Source organism: Sapajus apella, unplaced genomic scaffold (assembly GCF_009761245.1).
Source record: "Sapajus apella isolate SASKATOON/1434 unplaced genomic scaffold, GSC_monkey_1.0 scaffold29, whole genome shotgun sequence".
NCBI lineage: Eukaryota > Metazoa > Chordata > Mammalia > Primates > Cebidae > Sapajus > Sapajus apella.
The window spans coordinates 13,390,616-13,410,021 of record NW_022436969.1 but is presented as its reverse complement, the minus strand read 5'-3'; the positions used below and the strand labels follow the sequence as shown (position 1 = coordinate 13,410,021).

General features: G+C 38.6%; 2 protein-coding genes and 1 pseudogene across 5 annotated transcripts in view; 1 reads left to right on the top strand and 2 right to left on the bottom strand.

The window, feature by feature from the left end:
• NDC80 (NDC80 kinetochore complex component) overlaps positions 1 to 14,152 on the bottom strand; it is a 48,360-nt gene extending 34,208 nt beyond the window's left edge. The window contains exons 1-6 of the mRNA XM_032293265.1: positions 13,989 to 14,152; positions 12,631 to 12,740; positions 10,644 to 10,721; positions 6,603 to 6,726; positions 6,331 to 6,503; positions 5,464 to 5,566 (exon numbers count right to left, since the gene is read on the bottom strand). Of these exons, the coding sequence (XP_032149156.1) occupies positions 5,464 to 5,566; positions 6,331 to 6,503; positions 6,603 to 6,726; positions 10,644 to 10,721; positions 12,631 to 12,731 (579 nt within the window). The 5' untranslated portion in view covers positions 12,732 to 12,740; positions 13,989 to 14,152. The remainder of the gene's footprint in view (positions 1 to 5,463; positions 5,567 to 6,330; positions 6,504 to 6,602; positions 6,727 to 10,643; positions 10,722 to 12,630; positions 12,741 to 13,988) is intronic.
• A 17-nt stretch (positions 14,153 to 14,169) lies between these two features.
• The window catches only part of METTL4 (methyltransferase like 4), a 32,931-nt gene continuing 27,694 nt past the window's right edge, over positions 14,170 to 19,406 (top strand). The window contains exons 1-3 of one of the 4 annotated variants that reach the window (XM_032293270.1): positions 14,180 to 14,531; positions 17,985 to 18,122; positions 18,565 to 18,812. In XM_032293270.1, coding sequence (XP_032149161.1) covers positions 18,657 to 18,812 — 156 coding nt within the window. In that variant the 5' untranslated portion in view covers positions 14,180 to 14,531; positions 17,985 to 18,122; positions 18,565 to 18,656. Of the gene's footprint in view, positions 14,532 to 17,984; positions 18,813 to 19,406 lie in introns of all 4 variants that reach the window. The other 3 variants (XM_032293268.1, XM_032293269.1, XM_032293266.1) reach the window with 3 other exon arrangements.
• LOC116561489 lies at positions 16,842 to 17,276 on the bottom strand (annotated as a pseudogene).

Genomic DNA, 19,406 nt, shown 5'->3' with positions numbered 1-19,406 from the left:
GGTCGAACTCCTAACCTCAGGTGATCCACCCACCTCAGCCTCCCAAAGGGCTGGAATTACAGGCATGAGCCACTGTGCCTGGCCAGGATATAAATATGTATCTAATAATATAATGAACATTAAGTATAAGATTATTAACTTCTAAGAAAAGGATTACACCTTACGAGTACATAAAAGAAGAATGGTGCCGGGCGCGGTGGCTCACGCCTGTAATCCCAGCACTTTGGGAGGCCAAAGCAGGTGGATCACGAGGTCAAGAGATCAAGACCATCCTGGTCAACATGGTGAAACCCCGTCTCTACTAAAAATACAAAAAATTAGCTGGGCATGGTGGCGTGTGCCTGTAATCCCAGCTACTCAGGAGGCTGAGGCAGGAGAATTGCCTGAACCCAGGAGGCGGAGGTTGCGGTGAGCCGAGATCGCGCCATTGCACTCTAGACTGGGTAACAAGAGCGAAACTTCGTCTCAAAAAAAAAAAAAAGGAGTTTCAGATAATTAAGTTTTGTCATCCTGGAATTCACATACATGATTACCCAGGGAGACACTGTCCTTAGCCTAGAGTTGTTTGCCTTGTACCCCTTTCCTATTCTAAAGGTACTCAGAAGACTCTTTGTTTATCTAAGGCAGATGCAGAGAAGCCTTAACAACGGAGTCTTCTATCTTGTCTTCCTTTGACGGGGCCTTGAGTGACAGACAGATTCTTTTATTTTTTTTTGAGAGGGAGTCTAGCTCTGCCGCCCAGGCTGGAGTGCAGTGGCTGTCATCTTGGCTCACTGCAACCTCCGCCTCCTGGGTTTAAGAGATTCTTCTGCCTCCGCCCCCCGAGTAGCTGGGATTACAGGCACCCGTCACCATGCCTGACTAATTTTTGCATTTTTTGTAGAGGGGGTTTTGCCACGTTGGCCAGGCTGGTCTCGAACTCCTGACCTCAAATGACCCTTCGGCCTCTCAAAGTGCTGGGATTATAGGCGTGAGCCACCGCGCCAGGTGGACAGATTTAATATAGCCTGAAAGACGTGTAGGGCAGAAGCCAAGATAAGGAACAGAATTGTAAATTTTATCATCAGGGTAAAGACAGTTTCTGTTACCTTGTCAAGGTCCTTATGAAAACTCTTGCTACTTTGCAAGATTCAAGGAGGCCTTACACAGGGATGGCCAGATCCCCAAGAGCCATAGAAAAGACTTTACCAAAAGGACTGAAGAATTGTAAACTAAAAAGACTGGGTGAAATAGTTTCAACCTGTCACTGTAGATATAAAAAATACAGATTTGAGTCATGTTTTCATCTAAAGATGGCATTTTCCACTATAATACCACTTCTTAATATTGTGAAACATTAGAGGAGGAAAAGGACACAGAGGGATCTGGGATAAGTCAGGCCCAAGTCCACTTAGATCACTAACCAAAAGGCTAGCAAGATGCTCCCGGAGTGTATGCAACCCTCCTATTTACGGTCCTTAGCAGAGATGACATGGTAACTTTGCTAAATTATTATCACTTAGACACTGTAATAAGGACTGATTATGTGCCAAGTTCTGTGCAAGGAGGCATAGTGAGATAGGAAATCAAAGTATATTTACGAAGCATGAACAAACAATTTAGGAGCATAACATGAATAACAAACAATAAACAAATAGAGGTCATTAGGAAATCAACATATATTATCAATAGGTCAAGAGAATAACAATAATCTCAATACACCCTGCAAAAGCATAGGATAACCTTCAAAGATCATTCTTGATAAAAGTGAATAAACTTCAACATGAAAAACATTATCTTCTACTGAATACATCACACTAAATGAGACAATGAAAAATATTTAATTTAAAAAGTGGTTAGCAATAGAAATCAACTGAGAACAGTAGTTGTAATAAAGCAATAAGGGTAGTAAACATAAAAAACTCTTTTAGTAATAATTACCATAGAAATAAAATTAAAAAAGAGAAAGTCTGTTCATCATAGTAACAAAACATATGGCATTGATAAAAATATGTTGTTTGATATTAAGAAAACTACATGGCCAGGTGTGGTGGCTCACACCTGGAATCCCAGCACTTTGGGGGACTGAGGTGGGTGGATCATCTGAGGTCAGGAGTTTGAGACCAGCCTGGCCAAAATGGTGACACCCCATCTCTACTAAAAAATATAAAAATTATCCAGGAGTGGTGGTAGGAGCCTGTAATCCTAGCTACTTGGGAGGCTAAGGCATGAGAATTACTTGAACTCAGGAGGCAGAGGTTGCAGTGAGCTGAGATCATGCCACTGCACTCCAATCTGGGCAACAGAGCAAGGCTCTGTCTTAGAAAAAAAAAAAAAAAAAACTAAAAAAACAAAAAACAAAAACAAAATCTTACTGAAAGAACAAAAGAGATGAATAAATGAGATTTAATACTTTCCCAAATGACAAGATTAAATGTTGTCAGGATAGAAATTTCCCCCTTATATATCCACGAATTCAATGTTATATCAATAACAACAACAAAAAAAATTAAATTATTTTTTTAAAGTCTGCAAAAATAATTTAGAGTGAGGATATGAGAATAATCAACATTGTGAAAAGCAGTGAGAATCTTCCTCTTCTAGAAAAAACATATTAGAAAGTGTCAGGAATTCGTATGGTCATGAAGCAGGGATAGAAAAAAGAAGAACAGAGAAATAGGTTTATGAACATACAGCCAGGTGTGGGGTCTCATGCCTGTAATCCCAGCACTATGGGAGGCCGAGGCAGGCGGATCATGAGGTCAGGAGACAGAGACCATCCTGGTTAACATGGGGAAACCCCATCTCCACTAAAAATACAAAAATTGGCTGGGGGTGGTGGCATGCACCTGCAATCCCAGTTGCTCAGGAGGCTGAGGCAGGAGAATTGCTTGAATCTGGGAGGTGGAGGTTGCAGTAAGCTGAGATTGCTCCACTGCATTCTAGCCTGGTGACAGAGCAAGACTCCATTTCGAAAACGAAAAACAAAAAACAAAAACTCATATTGGTAACAGTTCAAAACTATGGGAAAGTTTCAGTTATTTGTTTATTTATTTTTGAGACAAAGTTTTGCTCTGTTGCCTAGGCTGGAGTGTGGTGGTGCGATCTTGGCTCACAGCAACCTCCACCTCCTGGGTTCAGATGATTCTCATGCCTTAGCCTCCCAAGTAGCTGGGACTTAAGACATTCACCAGCATACCTGGCTAATTTTTCTGTATTTTTAGTAGAGACAGGGTTTTGTCATGTTGGCTAGGCTGGTCTTGAACTTCTAACCTTAGGTGATCCACCTGCCTCAGCCTCCCAAAGTGCTGGGATTACAGGTATGAGGCACAGCTCCCAGCCAATATCACTTATTACATAAATGGGATTGAGATACATGAGTGGATCATTTAAAAAATAAGGCTTCCTCTTTCTTATACTAAAACAAATTGGAGATGAATTAAGATTTAAACACAACACAAAGCCATAAAAATACTAGAAGAAAATTGATAAAATTGTTTTTTTAAGAAACACTGGGGAGGAAAAGAGGCCTTCCTAAATGTGGCTAAATTTCTAGGCTTATGTTAAGTGAGAAAGAAAATTAGAAAAAGAAACTTGAAGTCTCTCATGGATTCTTATATCACATCATGCAGAGCAACATAAAAGGGAGGGGATTTCAACTTAAGTAATGGGCTTGGAGGCATCTCAAGAGGCCCCTCCCCAAGTGGGGCCACTGCAGGTACTCCACAAGTGATCTCCCAACAACACAACATCATAAGCTGCTTAGGCAAAGAAGGGTTAAGTGTTCTAGCGACAACAGGGATATCTGATGGTGAGAGCAAAAAAGAAGTTATCCAGTGTCCATGGGCATCACTGGGGAGAGACAAATTAAATGCATAAATGTTACATATAAAGTCCAATGAAACTTGGATTTTTATTAATGGGCTATATGGGATTGGAATTCTACTGTCTTGACAATGGTGGTACTGAATGTACTAGCATGGCTCCTGGATCAAAATCCATACACCCAGTGCCTGCCATCATTTAGTTAAAGGCTTGCTGATGTCTGGGGAACAGTATTAGCTTTAGGAATTCCAGGACTAAGTAGGACAGGAAACTCAGAAGCTACAAAAGGAGAGACTGCATTAAATTAGATTAAAAACTCACATTTCTGAACAGATAAAACAGCACATAAAATGAAAAGAGAAAAAAAAATTACTTGCACCATATAGACAGGAGCTAATTTCTCTAACTCAACCATTTTTGATTTACAAAATGGCACTCTTGCAAATCAATATAAAAAAAGAGAAATATCAAAAGAGTAGGTATTATAAAGTGAAAAACATTCAGCTTTAAGAAACAAAAAATGTAAATAAGAAAAAATTAGCTGTCAATTTTATGCTTGTTTTGCCAACTATTAAAGCCATCAGTAAGTTTAACATATAAAGGTTCAAATTCACAGCAAAAGGCAAATGATGAAATATAAAGTTGCCTAAAAAAGCATTTACAAGCAAGTTAAAAGAAAACCATATAACATTACTTGTTCCAAATACACACACACACACACACACACACACATTTATATATAAACAAGCTATTTTTCAACTCCTAAATTAATAAAGATTCTAAAACAATAATGCTTACAGTTTGGAAAAATGAGTATGCTCAAATATTGTTGAGCTTGTAATTGGTACAAGTTTTCTAGAGAAAAATTTGTCAGTATGTATCAAAAGATTAAAAAACGTACATATAGTACTTGACACAGCAACACACTTTAAAAACTATATCACAAGGGGCAAGGTGTGCTGGCTCACGCCTGTAATCCCAGCACTTTAGGAAGCCAAGGCAGGGGAATCACCTGAGGTCAGGAGTTTGAGACCACCCTGGCTAACATGGTGAAACCGTCTCTACTAAAAATACAAAATCAGCCGAGGGCGGTGGCGTATTCTTGAAATCCCAGCTACTCAGGAGGCTAAGGCAGGAGAATCGCTTGAACCTGGGAAGTGAAGGTTGCAGTGAGCCGAGACTGTGCCACTGTACTCCAGTCTGGGCAACAGAGTGAGACTTCATCTCAAAACAACAGCAACAACAATAACAACAACAACAGAAAACCTATCACAAGGAAATATTTTATGTTGCTGTCTCTAAGTTTGGAGATTATGGTTACATCACCGTATTCTCCGAACTTCTTGCAGTGAATATGGATTTTAAGTAAAAGGGTGAAAATGAATTTCATGAGGGAAACTAAAAAATGAATTTCCTATTGACTCATTTTTTTTGAGTTGTAAAACCTCAAGAAAACAAATAATCTCCTTGTCAATTTGGTACTTTCTTCCTTTTGCCTTGTGATAATGGTTTGAAAAACTTAAAATCAAATGTGCTTTGAAAAATGAAAACTCTGAAGCAAACTCTGAGAATACTGTCAAAAGACTGAGAGAGAAAAATATCTTTTTGAGGCATCAAATCCCTTCCCATGTATACATTTCAAAAGGACAAATCAAATACCTTGATGCAGTCTATTAGCCAAACCAAGGCTGCCACAATGTGAGGCCATGTATGAGGAGCCCCCACTGTATACATGGAGCTTTTGGATAGCGCAAAAGGATACCTATGAGAAATTAGAAAAACATAAGCTAATTTAATGGTTTTATAACTTAGTAAAGATAATAGTTAATTAAGAAGTTATATTTAAAAAAATTCCACATATACACCCAATCTTGACTTGTTTAGAACCTTAAGTTATGTTGGGATTCTGTCCTTAGCCATCTTAATCTCTATGTATTTCTCTGTAGATTACTTTGTACATATATCCCCCAAGCTGCGGAACTTGATCTATACAACCAATATGCTGGACTACTCTCCCAAAAGATATTTTGTTCCCTCATAAACCACGTTTTTACACCTCCAAATGCATTCTTCCCCTTTCAATTTCATCACACTCTGTTTTCACCAGGTGTGAATCCTGCTTTTTTTTGGCTTCTGTAAAATCTGTGGTATCTAGCTTGTCTTTTCTATTCCCTGTCACTTCAGCAGTTCAGCGCTTTATGCTCTATCTTCTGCTGCTCTGTAATAACCTATGAGTAGTTTTTTTTTTTCTTTTTAAAGAAAAGTGTATTTAAATGTGTGTAACCATCATCGAACTTCATCAGTTGCTAATAATTTGTTAATCCTTCCTGCTTCTACCACTGGCAATTTTTATTTGTTTTTTGTAAGCAGTTGCTTTTTTTTTCTCTTTAATTTATCCTACATATATTGCCCAAAGTGGTCATCTTAAAACATATTATTTTTCTAACTCAAACTTTACAAATTGATTGAATTTGATTGGTCTCTGTGTGCCAGTCATGTCTCTAAACTAGTGAGAAATATACATACCCAAGGTCTTTAAAGATTCTTGGAACCTCTTCTTCAAACTTTGTGTCAGGAAGTTCATATGAGGGGCACAGGAAGCCATAAAGAAATGTGAAGATTTTCAGGAAGTCTTTAACAGAGGGAGCTTGTAGAGATTTCATGGATACATTATGTGCATAACCATTTTCTGTAAGAAACTACAATACTTTTTATGAACCACCAAACATTTTGTAATGGAAAATTATTTGAAAATACCTATGACAAGAATCACAGTTTAGACTAAAATCATAAAGTACCTCACAGAGTTGTCGAATACACTGCTGAATGAATGCTTTGTCATTAAGTGGTCTCGGGTCCTTGATTTTCTCAGAACTGGAAAATATACCTAGTTGACTATTCCGGGATCCATGTCCACTAGTTCTGGAAATATATTTTTAAAAAGCCAGTTAAAACTTTCTCCTTCTGTGATCAAGTCTAAATTATTTCAAGGCAGTTTTGCATTTTAACATCAACATCAAACATTAAATTTTTTCTTTTTTCTTTACCTAATATGCAATGTGATAGCATAAATTCTCATAACTAAACAGAAGTCTCTTATTTAAAGCAGAGAAAAAGAACAAATGAAGAGTAAAATATGAAGTTACAGCAGTTAAAGATGAAGGTGTGAAACGAGGCAGGAATAAACACATACTTGGCTGGGTGTGGTGGCTCACGCCTGTAATCCCAGTACTTTGGGAGGCTGAGGTAGGTGGATCACCTGAGGTCAGTCAGCCTGGCCAACACAGTGAAGCCCCGTCTTTACTAAAAACACAAAACTCAGTTGGATTTGGCGGTGCACACCTGTAATCCCAACTATTCAGGAGGCTGAGGCAGGAGAATCACTTGGGCCCGGGAGACGGAGGTTGCAGTGAGCCGAGATCGCATAACTGCACTCTGGCCTGGGTGACAGAGCAAGAATCCGTCTCAAAAAAAAAAAAAAAAAAAAAAAAAAAAAAAAAATTGTGGCGCTCTATGTTATTAACAAGCGCGTCATCCTCAAACAATGTACATTTCGAATCTGCTGGATCTACTGCACCAACTATTCTCCAACTTTATTCAACAGCCGAAATCCTTTTACTATTCCGCTTACCCTTCCAAAATTGTCCTTTACTCTTAATCCCTTCACTTGCCATTATTTCTTGGGGGAAAACGGTACAAACACCATTGTGCAGGTGTTTTCTCATGAGCTTTTCTCTGTCACACAATATCTATATTATGTATCTGACTGTGATTTACCATAAATATATTTGTTGCTACTTTTTAGTCATTATGGCTATAGCATATATGCTTCGTCTAAGCCCAACTCCCCAAAACAAGACCTTGTTTGTTTAAATAATCTTTATAATGGTTACTTTGCTTAGCTTTGTGGCCCAATTTAGCTAACCATCATAGCTTATTAAATATCATCAGAAAAATAATTTTCCTTATTGGACAGATGTTACCGAGTTACAACAAATGTTGTTAGTATGTGAACACTCATCAAAACTTCATTTCTCCCTGCAAGCCGCTTGCAAGCTTTTTTCCTAAGGATCTAAGGCTTCTTTAGATTGGCTCATTAATTAGTGATTAATTAGTGAATTAATTAGTTTATTTTCCTTGATAATTTGCTAATTTGAGAACCACTTTTCTATGCAGTGCTCTTTCTTAGGCGTTTAGTATAAGTATATATACAATAAAATGAATAGCTATATAGATTTAGCTCTTGTTCTATACCAAATTGATAGCTTTTTAAATTTTAAGAGATTTTCTCCCCTAATCAGAATACTGTATCAGTCAATTTATAGAGCATAGGGTCTGGAGCCAGAATATGGTTTTAACTTCTGTCTGTTGCTAGATGTATGATCTTGGATTAACTACATAAGGTCTCTGTGTTTTAATTTCCTTATGTATAAGGAGGAGATTGAGGAGATCGAGACCAGCCTGGCCAACACAGTTAAACTCTGTCTCTACTAAAAATACAAAAAATTAGCCAAGGATGGTAGCACATGCCTGTAGTCTCAGCTACTCGGAAGACTGAGGCAGGAGAACTGGTTGAATCCGGGAGGCAGAGGTTGCAGTGAGCTGAGATCGCACCACTGCACTCCAGCCTGGGAGACAGAGTGAGACTCTGTCTCAAAACAAAACAAAACCAACAACAAGAAAAAAATGCAGACAATATCAGTACCTTCTCATGCGGCAGTTCAAAGGATTGATTGAAAGAAAATATAGATAAAGCACCTAAAACAATGCCTGGCCTATAGGAATGCTCCACAAATATTAGATTTCATAATTATTATCATCTCTAAAGTTTAGCTCTGAGATGAGTTACATTACAAAAATAACTTAAAATTTTTCATCCACTGGAATAAATACCAAAAAAGTAAGTTTAAACCAATGAAACCAAGTTGTTTTCAATAGCAGCAAATTTTTAAAAAGGTGACAAGTACTTCATCTCTAAATATTTTGAAAATAATGGAAGAAACGGGTTTGTCTTAAGGTTATATTTTGTTTTGGTGAAACCACAACATAATTCATTTTCTTAATTTTGGGGTTGAACATTTTTTAAAAAAATCCATTAGACATAATTTGTTTAGAATAAAATGCACCTGTTTAAAGCATACGGTTTGATGAAGTTTGACAATATATGCATTTGTGTCACCTTTGCCAATCAAAATATGAACATTTCTATCATCACCAAAGTCTCCTTATCCCGTTGACAGTCAATCCTTCTCCAACCTGCAGCCTAGACACCCACCGATCTACTCTAAATGGTTGTTCTCAAAGTGTTGTGTAGGGAATACTGAGAAGTCAAAACTATTTTTATGATAAAATTAAGACGTTATTTGCTCTTTTCATTTTGAATCTCTCATGAGTGTACGGTGGAGTCTTCCAGAGGCTGGTACCATTATGTATGATATTGCAAGAGATTCAATGCAGAAGCAAGTATTGGAATCTAGCTGTCTGCTATTAAGCCACAAGAGATTTGCAAAAACTCAAAAACAATGTAACTTTTCTTACTGAAATTGTTTTATTTTTGAAAATATGTTTTTTAAAATTTAAAAACATGTTATTTATGTTACCATGTAATGGGTTGTTATTTTAAATTGAATACATGTTTTAAATTTTTCTCAGTTTTATTTTCTACTATGGTTAATATTGACAGATATAGACCATAAAACAAAAGCTCTGTGGAGTTCTCATTAATCTTTTAGACTGTAAAAGAGACTAAAATGTAGAACGAGATAATGTTTTCTCATTTTAGATTTATTTTTTTGAGACAGGGTGTTTATTGCCTAGGCCAGAGTACAGTGGTGCTAACATGACTCACTGAAGCCTTGACCTCCTGGGCTCAAGCAAACCTCCTGCCTCAGCCTCTTGAGTAGCTGGGATTATAGGTGTGTACCATGATGCCCAGCTAATTTTTAAATTAAAAAAAAATTTTTTTTTGAGATAGTCTCTCACTGTCACCCAGACTGGAGTTCAGTGGTGTGATCATCTCAGCTTACTGCAACCTCCACCTCCTGGGTTCAAGTGATCCTCCTGCCTCAGCCTCCCAAGTAGATGGGACTACAAGTATGCGTCACTGCCCCTGGCTAATTATTGTATTTTTTCTAAAGACAGAGTTTTACCATGTTGCCCAGGTTGCGTCTTGGACTCCTGGACTCAAGTGATCTGCCTGCCTTGACCTCCCAAAGTGCTGGGATTACAGGTGTGAGCCACCACACCTGGTCTACATGCCTGGCTAATTAAAAAAATTTTTTTTTAGAGACAAGGTCTTGCCATATTGCCCAGGCTGGTCTCGAACTCTTGGACTCAAGCAATCCTCCCATCTCAGTCTTCCGAAGTGCTGGGATTACAGGTGTGAGCCACTTTACCTGGTTGACATGCCTGCTTGGCTAATTAATTTTTTTTTTTTTTTTGTAGATACAGGGTCTTGCCATGTTGCCCAGGCTGGTCTCAAACTCCTGGACTCAAGCAATCCTCCCATCTCGGCCTCCCAAAGTGCTGGGATTACAGGCGTGGCCACCATGCCTGGCCACTCCTTATTTTAAAATGCAATGACTCTACTGTGTCTGAAAGCTAGGTAGAAAATTTTCAATCAATTATTTACTTCTAACAATGAAATAGTGGTCTGAATATGTTAGCTATACTGTTTAAAGTAGATATAACCTAAAATTTTAACCATTTAAAAACAGAGGAAAATGAGATTATAACTTTTCTCTCAAAAGGAACCACGTCATCTAATGTATGTGTTCTCTGAGGGCAACAATGTATGGCTATAAGAATTCCTTTTTAGAGCTAATAAAAAATATCATTACCTTTTGCCAAATATCGAGACTTTTCTTTCAGATGTTGGTTTGTTTATACTCAACTTTCCAAAGGTTGGTTTCTCTTTGCTTTAAGAAAAATAGAAAACAACTCTTTAAAATAAAAATTAAAATTTGCTCAAGAAACTTTTAGAAATAGAACCAACAACTTTTCCCTACTAACTACAAAAATAATTCAAAATCACAAAAATGTTTAGCAAAGTCATGAAAGCTGTTATAAATAGGATGGGGTAAACATGGCAATATAAGTTACAATGCTTGTAATGTTGGGGGACTACCAGAGGTCCCTCTGGTACAAGTACCCTTTGGTAGATTTAATCTTTGTTTTAACCTCAGCACATCTGTTTTACTCATCTCATTTTTAATAACCATCTAAACATTTTCTACCTTAAATTTGCATTTCCAAAGAGCAAAGCCAAAGTTAAAAAAAAAACCCTGAAGGTAAAGAACGAGATAGCAAATTTGCATCCCAAAGACGTAGAACATACTTTCAGGCCTAAATATCATTATTATTACTACTTTCTAACTTTAAATTATTAACAGAAAGAATTAAAAATTGACACATAATTTGTACCTATTTATGGGGTACATAGTGACACTGTGATACATATAAGGTACAGTGATCAAATCAGGGTAATTAGCATATCCATCATCTCAAACATTTATATTTTCTTTGTGTTGGGAACAGTCAATATCCTCCTAGTTATTTAAAACTATACTATATATTATTGTTAACTATAGTCATTATACAGTACTATAGAACGCCAGAACTTATTCCTCCTATCTAGCTATAATTTTGTGTCTTTTAACAAATCTCTCTGTATACCCATTTTCTCCCTACCCTTCCCAGCTTCTAGCATCCATTTTACTTTTTAATGCTACAGATAAACTTTTTCTTAGTTTGCACCTATGAGAAACGTGGTGTTTAACTGTCTATGCCTGGCTTATTTCACCTATTTGCCAAGACAGATGTAGGTGGGAAGTCCAGTTAAGACAAAATGGTCAAAGGTAAGGCTTGTTATGCTGATTTAAGTCTTTGACTTCTCTGCAGAACAAAAATCCAATCTACATTATGATTTCCATGATCTTAACCACATTTACAATTTTTTTTTTCTTTTAGAGACTCTGTATGAGAATATAGCTGCACTTATTACATTATCTAAACTGTAGGCAAAAAAAACTGACCATGGTGACCTTTGGTGACCTTTTAGCTTCTAATACAATTAAAGGAATAAAGTCTTCTTGGTGTATGTAATGTATAACAGCACAAATATTTTCTTGGTTTACAGTATTCAAAAGGAAAAATATATAAATATTTCAAGTGTCTAAAAGTACCATAGGCTTATACTATGTAAACCCAAGTAATTTAAAATCAGTTAGCAAGTAAGTTGTACCTGAGTATTAGAGAAGAATTGATACAGCTCTATAATGGCTTACAAATAGCTTTCTCTTATCTGGAAGATCACTCAGAGTGAAAAGCTATACAATAGAAGTTCTTTCAGATATTTTTTCAGCAAATCTTGAGGAAAGAGTTTGGAGGAGTGGTGTTTTGTAGGCTGCTACTATATTATACCGTATTACGAGAGCAAATACTTTTCCTCTGATTTGATTGAGAGCTTTGCTAATTGAAAATATCTCAGTGAACTCTAAGTTACAGCATAGAGCCTGCTTAAACAAGTAGCTCTAAAATAAAAGACAAAAAAAAGAGAGTACTGAAGAAGAATTAACAGTCCTTTTAAGGCGTGCCTGGTAGAGCATTTGGCTTTGGGAATTTAAGAAACAAATGAGATGACACACGACACCTAGCAGAGTATCACACCCACTTTTAGTCTTCATTGATCCAAAATTAGGTACCCCTGGGAACAGACAAGACTCACCAAGACATCACTCATATTACATCTTTGTATTAACTATTTTTATGATTTCTTTGCCTAAGATGATAAAGCATGCAAGTTAGAACCACAAGGGAAATACTCACGTTTGAGGAGTATAGAGGCCTTGTTTATTTAAGTCCTGGGATCTTAACTCCTGCATGGAGAGGCGGCCAGCACCACCGGTGGAAACTGAACTGCGCTTCATGCTTATGATCTACATTCACGAATTCAGGATTAAAAAAAAAAAACACCAAACTTTCCACACAGGCATGGTACATTAAACAAGTGTTTATCCTTAAACAAAAAGGCAGTCAGGTTTCATTGTTTATTCAAGATCATCATCTTTCCCCTGGGGTATCTTTAGTTGTTTATGTACACTTAAGTTCTCATTTGCAGGGAATAACTATTTAGTTCCCTTTAAAAATAGTCAACATAAACATTTATTAACTGCCCACTATGTATAAGAGTGTGCTAGGCAATGCAGGAGATGCAAAGCTGAGTAAGTTATGGTTTTTGCCTTCACAGGGTATCTGTGGTAGCTAAAGCCCTAGTCCACATTACTGCTGTTGGCTGTGCCTATTTCAACAGGAAGACAAAAAAATTAACTCAAATTATCTTATTCACCTAAAAATGTTTCCTTTTCTTTGGTTTCAGAGAATCAAACTATTGTTTTCCTAACGTCAATCTCTCCGGCTCGATCCTTAAACCAATTGTTTTCTCAATTACTACCCTTTTGGCATCAATCTCCCCTTCAACAAGGAAAAATCATCTGGTCCACAAAACGGTTTCTAGGCTGCCTCCATTTACAAAGCATATTAACAGGTCACTCCCTTCACATCTGCTAAAAAGATTGTCTCCTAAGATACACATGATTTACAAAACTTTTGATCCCGTCTCATCTCTGCATTCAGCTTTCTCGGGTCCTGCCCTGGTTTTCAGGAAGGTGGCTATTCTTTTGCTTCTCTGGGTACTCCCTAGTCTTTCCCACTGATTACACTCTTCTTCGTTTTGGCCGCCTATTTGTCCTTCAATGAGCGCTTTTTCATCTATTCAACTTTTCCACTCACACCTGTGCGTCCCCGTTTAATCTCCACTTATAATGTGCTCTCATGATTTAAGATGAAGACTTCTACACGCAGTCCTTACACCGCCATTAAGAAGCTACGGTAGTATTCAGACGCAACCCACCCGTCTTCTCTTGTCCATCTGCTTCCGTCCCCTTCAATTTTTCCCCTTTTCCTCTCTGGGCCCTCCCCTCTCCCCTTCGAAAATCGTTGCTAGTAGAAATTTAATCGACCCCCTGAAACCAGCGCCACGCAGTTTTGGCCTCAAGGCTTCTCCCAACAGTAAACAAACAACAAAACATTGTCTCAGGACCTCTAAACTTAAGTCACTGGCGCCATCACTTTCTTTCTCCAGAACGGTTCTGCAGAAACAAAGTTAACCCTATGTCATTAGTCACCTTTTTTCCAGTTTCCTGACACGACCCAAGGACCGAATTTCTGTAAACCGTGCAAAGTATCCGCTAGGCAGGACAGCAGTCATCAAAACACCAGGTCCTTCCTTTGCCCGCCAAGACTGTTCGAATTTGAAAAATCTCCGCCGGCGCTGACATCATTACGCATGACGCGTGAGGTAACTTTTCTGCGACCGCCTCGTTGCCGGAACTTTGCGTGCTGGTCCCGCCCAGCCGCTCTTCCCAGGACACTGGCGTCTGTGGGCCAGTGTAGCTGTCCCTACGAAGTCTGGTACGACCCCTAAATTTAGCTCTGAAGGTCTGTGGGCAGCCTGAGTGCGGAGGAGCGGCCTGAACACTCCACCTCCCGCTGGAAACGTTTTTCCGTAAAGCAACATGGCGGCGCCCGTGAACTCTTAGAGAAGGAGAAAGCTTTTTTTCTGTGTACTGAAAGGGACGTTTTTCATGATCACTATTTAGATGGGTGCTGTTTTCATGAGGAGAGTCTGGGAAGGCAGCGTCCGCTTTTCTGACAAGGGAAGCGGTGAGGTAGGAGAGGGGCTGCAGAGTGGGTGCAGTGGGCTCCAAGGATCGCGTTGGCGTGGCTGCCGCCGAAATTCGGGCTTAGTATTTGATCACTTGCGGGAGTCTCACAGTCCTCTAGTGGTGGCTGACCTGAGAGAAGCTAGCAAGAATCCAAGTGGTTGGGGACGGGCGGCGAGGGAGTGGATGTGAAGCAGAGACGCAGGAGAGGGGTGCACTAACCACAATAACAGTATATCACTTTGCTAAAATAGAATTTTCTCGCTTCTTTGAGTTTGACTTTAGAAACAGGCACTGCCCAGTACCTGGAGAGTGGTGGTAATGGAAGAACTCACAGCTCCAGGAAATCTGGATACTTGGGTTTGGTAGTAATTGTGCCATTAACCAGCATTGTTGTTTTTGGGCAAGTTGCCGTTCTGCTCTGAGTTTCAATGTTCCGGTCTGAATTTCTAGCTCTTACTGGCTATTCCAGGACCCTTTCATCTCAGCTGTTGCCTATGAAGGGGGTGGGGAAAAACCAAAGATTATATTAATACAAAAATTATATTAAAATTAGGCAACAGGTTGAAAATAAAAAGTCTCCTTGTGGAATACTGTTAGGTTAAACTTTACTTACAGGTTGTTAAATCCTTAGAACTAACGTTTACCCCAGAAAAGATTAATGGAAACATCAGTTGCTTTTCAGACTATATAGTTGCTGCTTCAAAAGGTGGTTTTACACAAATACAAAATTAAAAGAAAACTTTAGTACAAAGAATTGCTTTTATTTCCGTATACAGGCATAGTTCAGCTTTTAGTGGTCCTGGCGGCAATTTGCCAGGAAGTCAAGCCTGCTAATTTCCTGATATTCCTGCTGTGCTGCCCAATTTCTTAGTCCCTGCCGAGGATCTTGAGAAGCAGCAGCACCAAAACCAAAGTATGCACCAAATTCAAGGTTCTTTCGGTTCCAGTTGTCACATTCTAAGCTAGACGCCAATGGATTGCAAGGATGACCAAATGAGAGCCCTGTTTAAAACTTCAATTTTTAAGAGCAAACACAATTGAAGGAAAAGAAAACAATTCAGAAGGTTCATGTGTGCTTACAGTTGTCTTCATGTGGCCTTTTTCCAGGTTTAACCACCAACGACTCTTGAGAGCCCAGGGGAGTTACCCTGGTGACTGTTCTTTTCCCCATATCAAAACCTGAGTTAAAAAGCTGATGATGACAGCAGAAGATGGCAGGGCTGAGGACCCAAAATTCATTTCCTAGGCTGGTGGAGAGTGAATAAATGTGCTTCCAACCTTACTTTATGGCTGGTCAAAGCAAGGAAGTGTCATGGAAAATGTTGGGTGGTGACAGTGCAAAAAGAGACTTGACGGGGGTGGGAGCAGCAACTCTCTCCTTTTTTTTTTTTTTTTTTTTTTTTTTGGAGACGGAGTTTCACTCTGTCACCCAGGCTGGAGTGCAATGGCGTGATCTCTGCTCACTGCAACCTCCCCCCTCCCGGGTTCAAGTGGTTCTCCTTTCTCAGCCTCCTGAGTAGCTGGGATTTCAGGTATGTGCCACCACACCTGACTAATTTTTTTGTATTTTTAGTAGAGATGGGGATTCACCTTGTTGGCCAGGCTGGTCTTGAACTCCTGAGCTCAGGTGATCCACCTGTCTTGGCCTCCCAAAGTGCTGGGATTACATGAGCTACTGCACCTGGCCGCATCTCTTGATAAAGGTTGGGGAGAGGAGATATAGGGAAAGCCCTGAATTCCTCACAGAAGGCCAGTCTCAGAGGGGAGCAGAGCGGTTTGGCCAATCTGTGCTTTGGCTAAGGGCGGGAGTGGAAGAGGTGGGGTCAGGACAGTGGTTTGGAAGGAACATCATTGCTTAAACAGAGGTGCCCACACACTCAGGCTGTGACATTGACATCTACTCTAAAGCCTCCCAGGGTAGAGGGCTGTTGCATGGTGTGGGGGTGGGAGGCAGGGAGAGCGGTAGTGGGAGAAGGCAGAGACCCCAGGCCATGTAATGAGCAACAAGGTAATTGTGTGATGTCTTTCCACAGTTTTATTAGAACGTACCCAACCATTTATGATGGGAATCACTTTAAATATAGTTTCTTGATCCTGTCATTTGACAAGTGATTTGTTATAGCACAACTTATATATTTCAAATGGACAAAAAAGTTATTATCATTCACAGTATCTTAAGTTAAATTTCATTTGAATAGGAGGATCCTTTCTAGTACTTTGGGGTCTATAAGATGTATCTAGAAAATTTACTACTGTGGAAAATGAAGACTGCTTAATGGGGTGGGAAAAAGGACCTGTGGTTTTTCTTTTTGACTAATGGCTGTAACACTGTCTATCAGGCTCCTGAGGGAGTTTCATGGTTTCCTTAGATGTCATTAGGTGTTCAACCTCTTCCAGGACAATTTTGATGCTATGTGAATTCTGCTGTTTGCTAGGACTGAAATGGCTCTTGAGTCCACCACTTCTTTAGAACAGTTAACTCCATGTTAATTTTTGTTACACATTTTACAAAAGGAAGTGCTGCTGAGTATTTAGGTCCACATTCTAATTTAAGGCTATGTATTCAGTTTTCATAAATTGTTCTTGGAGGCCCAGTTATCATCCCTGTCCATTTGGTGTCATGTCTTCATCATCTTCTAGACTCCTGCTAATTGTGCCATCTCTTACTCCTTGCTAGACTTCTTCGAGTTCTTCCAACAGTTGGAAATTGTGAGGTATTCCTACTCCTGAGCCGGTGGTGGCTGCCATCTTGTGTCACTGTCACTCTTAGGTGGGCTCCTTCTTCCCTCTGATTCATTTCTGACACTATTTCTGTCATGAGATAGTGTCATCTCTCCCAGATTCATTGTATAGTCATGATTCATTATATCATTGACCACTGGTGATCAACTCAACCTTCACCCCTGCACTCAAGAAGGCTACAGCGGCTGTGAACCAGGAACTGTGTATGAAAACCAATGTATATACAGTATCATTCATGGAGTTAGAAATTTGAATCTAAATACTATGATTATTTATTGTGCCATTAAGCATTCATTTATTTCTTATTTTGTCCCCTCTTAAGTTCTCCACTGCACTGGATTTAGAAAGCAATATCTAGAACTGTAATCCATCTTTACAAAAAAAGATTAGTTCTGAGAAACCCAGTTATCCAAGGGGTATTGCTCAGAACCAATTACAGATTCAGACTCTCAACCTTGCCGTTTTGCTAGGGTTTAGTGCTTCTGATGTGCTGTTAAAATTGTATTTCACTTGACTAGAAAAATTTTTTCTTTTTAACTTATTACTCCATTGGTAGTAGTGATTAAGTAGGGCAGACTTACTATGACAGTTTGAAAAAATGAGGACTGACCTGCTAACCGTACCTTCTGAAATTCTGTGCCCCTCTCTAGATAGGTTTATCTCATTAAGAAGGCTGAATTCACATAGGTAATATAGTGTTCTTTGCTTTTACAGCACACTTTGTTCTTTTAAGGATTCAATGACTCCTGAGTTGGAAGATGTGGACCTAGTTAGACCCAAGGAACAAAGCAAGAAGTCATGTGGGACCCAGGAAGACAGGAGGACCCATTGGAATTCCAGAAACAAGATCAGGTTTTAACCCCCTTTGGCCAAGTTGGCTGAAAATGTTGAATTATCAACTCTGAAATGAAAAAGAAAGTTTATATTAAAACATTGCAATTTTCTTAGAACTTCTGTATATATTAACATTTTGTGAATGCTAAATTCTCTTCAGTGTGCCTGTCTGGTTTACATACTCGTGCATCAAATCTATCTGTGTGTATGAAGTATATGTTTATTGAAATATAAGACATTTAAGAAGCTGATCTGGAAAGTTGGATTTTACTTCTAGTTCCTAATTACCAGGGTTTTTTTTGAAGGAAGGGAATGTCTGTGGTACACCAGTTGTCAGCTGGGTGGTTACTGGATCATCTTTCTTTTATCAACAAGATAAACTATCGACTTCACCAGCATCACGAACCTTGTTGCAGTAAAAATGAGTTCACTACTTCTGTCTACTTTGATTCTCTTCAAGTGGATTCTGTGTCCTCCTCTGGAGCGTGTGCTACATTTATTGCTTCGGACTGTACCACTAAGCCAGAGAATGATGATGGAGGATATTATGAAATGTTCACACAAAAATTTGTTTTTCGACCTGAATTGTTTGATGTCACCAAACCTTATATAACTTCAGCTGTTCACAAAGAATGCCAGCAAAGTAACGAAAAGGAAGATCTGATGAATGGTGTTGAAAAAGAAATCTCCATTTCTATCATTGAGAAGGTAGAAAGTTTTAAGAAATACTTATTTTTCTGCAGAAAACATAAATGAGATTTATTATCTAAATGTCTTAAGTATCTGGTGATTCATTAAGTATAAAGAAGAAACAATAGAACCCCAAAAGGCTTTAGCATATCCAAAATAATTTGTAGCTTCTTTCCTAGCTTCTACAATTCTTAGAAGACCAAATTACATTGTATTTAAAAAATAAGCAAAGTTGGCTGGGAAGTGAATTCTCTGTAAATTAACCAAAGAAAATAAACCCAGACAACAAAACAACACCAACAACCCCCTCCACCCAAAGACCCCCTCAAAAATCTGTTTTCTTAATTAGGCATTTGTATTAATTGAATGTATTTACAACTGCTTTTGCTTAAAAAAATAAGCAGTGTTTATATATTTTATTAAAAAATCTATGTCAAGTTGTTGGAATGTAGCAGTCAGTGGTTTTTAAGAGATGTTTAGAGAGCTATCCCTTGGAGATATGCTCATGTAATAAAGTTTGCAAGAAGGGTGATTTTTTTAAAAGTTTCTAGCGAAATAGAAAGCTCCTGTGGTAAGTGTATCTGTTTGTAAAGTATATATATATTTGTATAT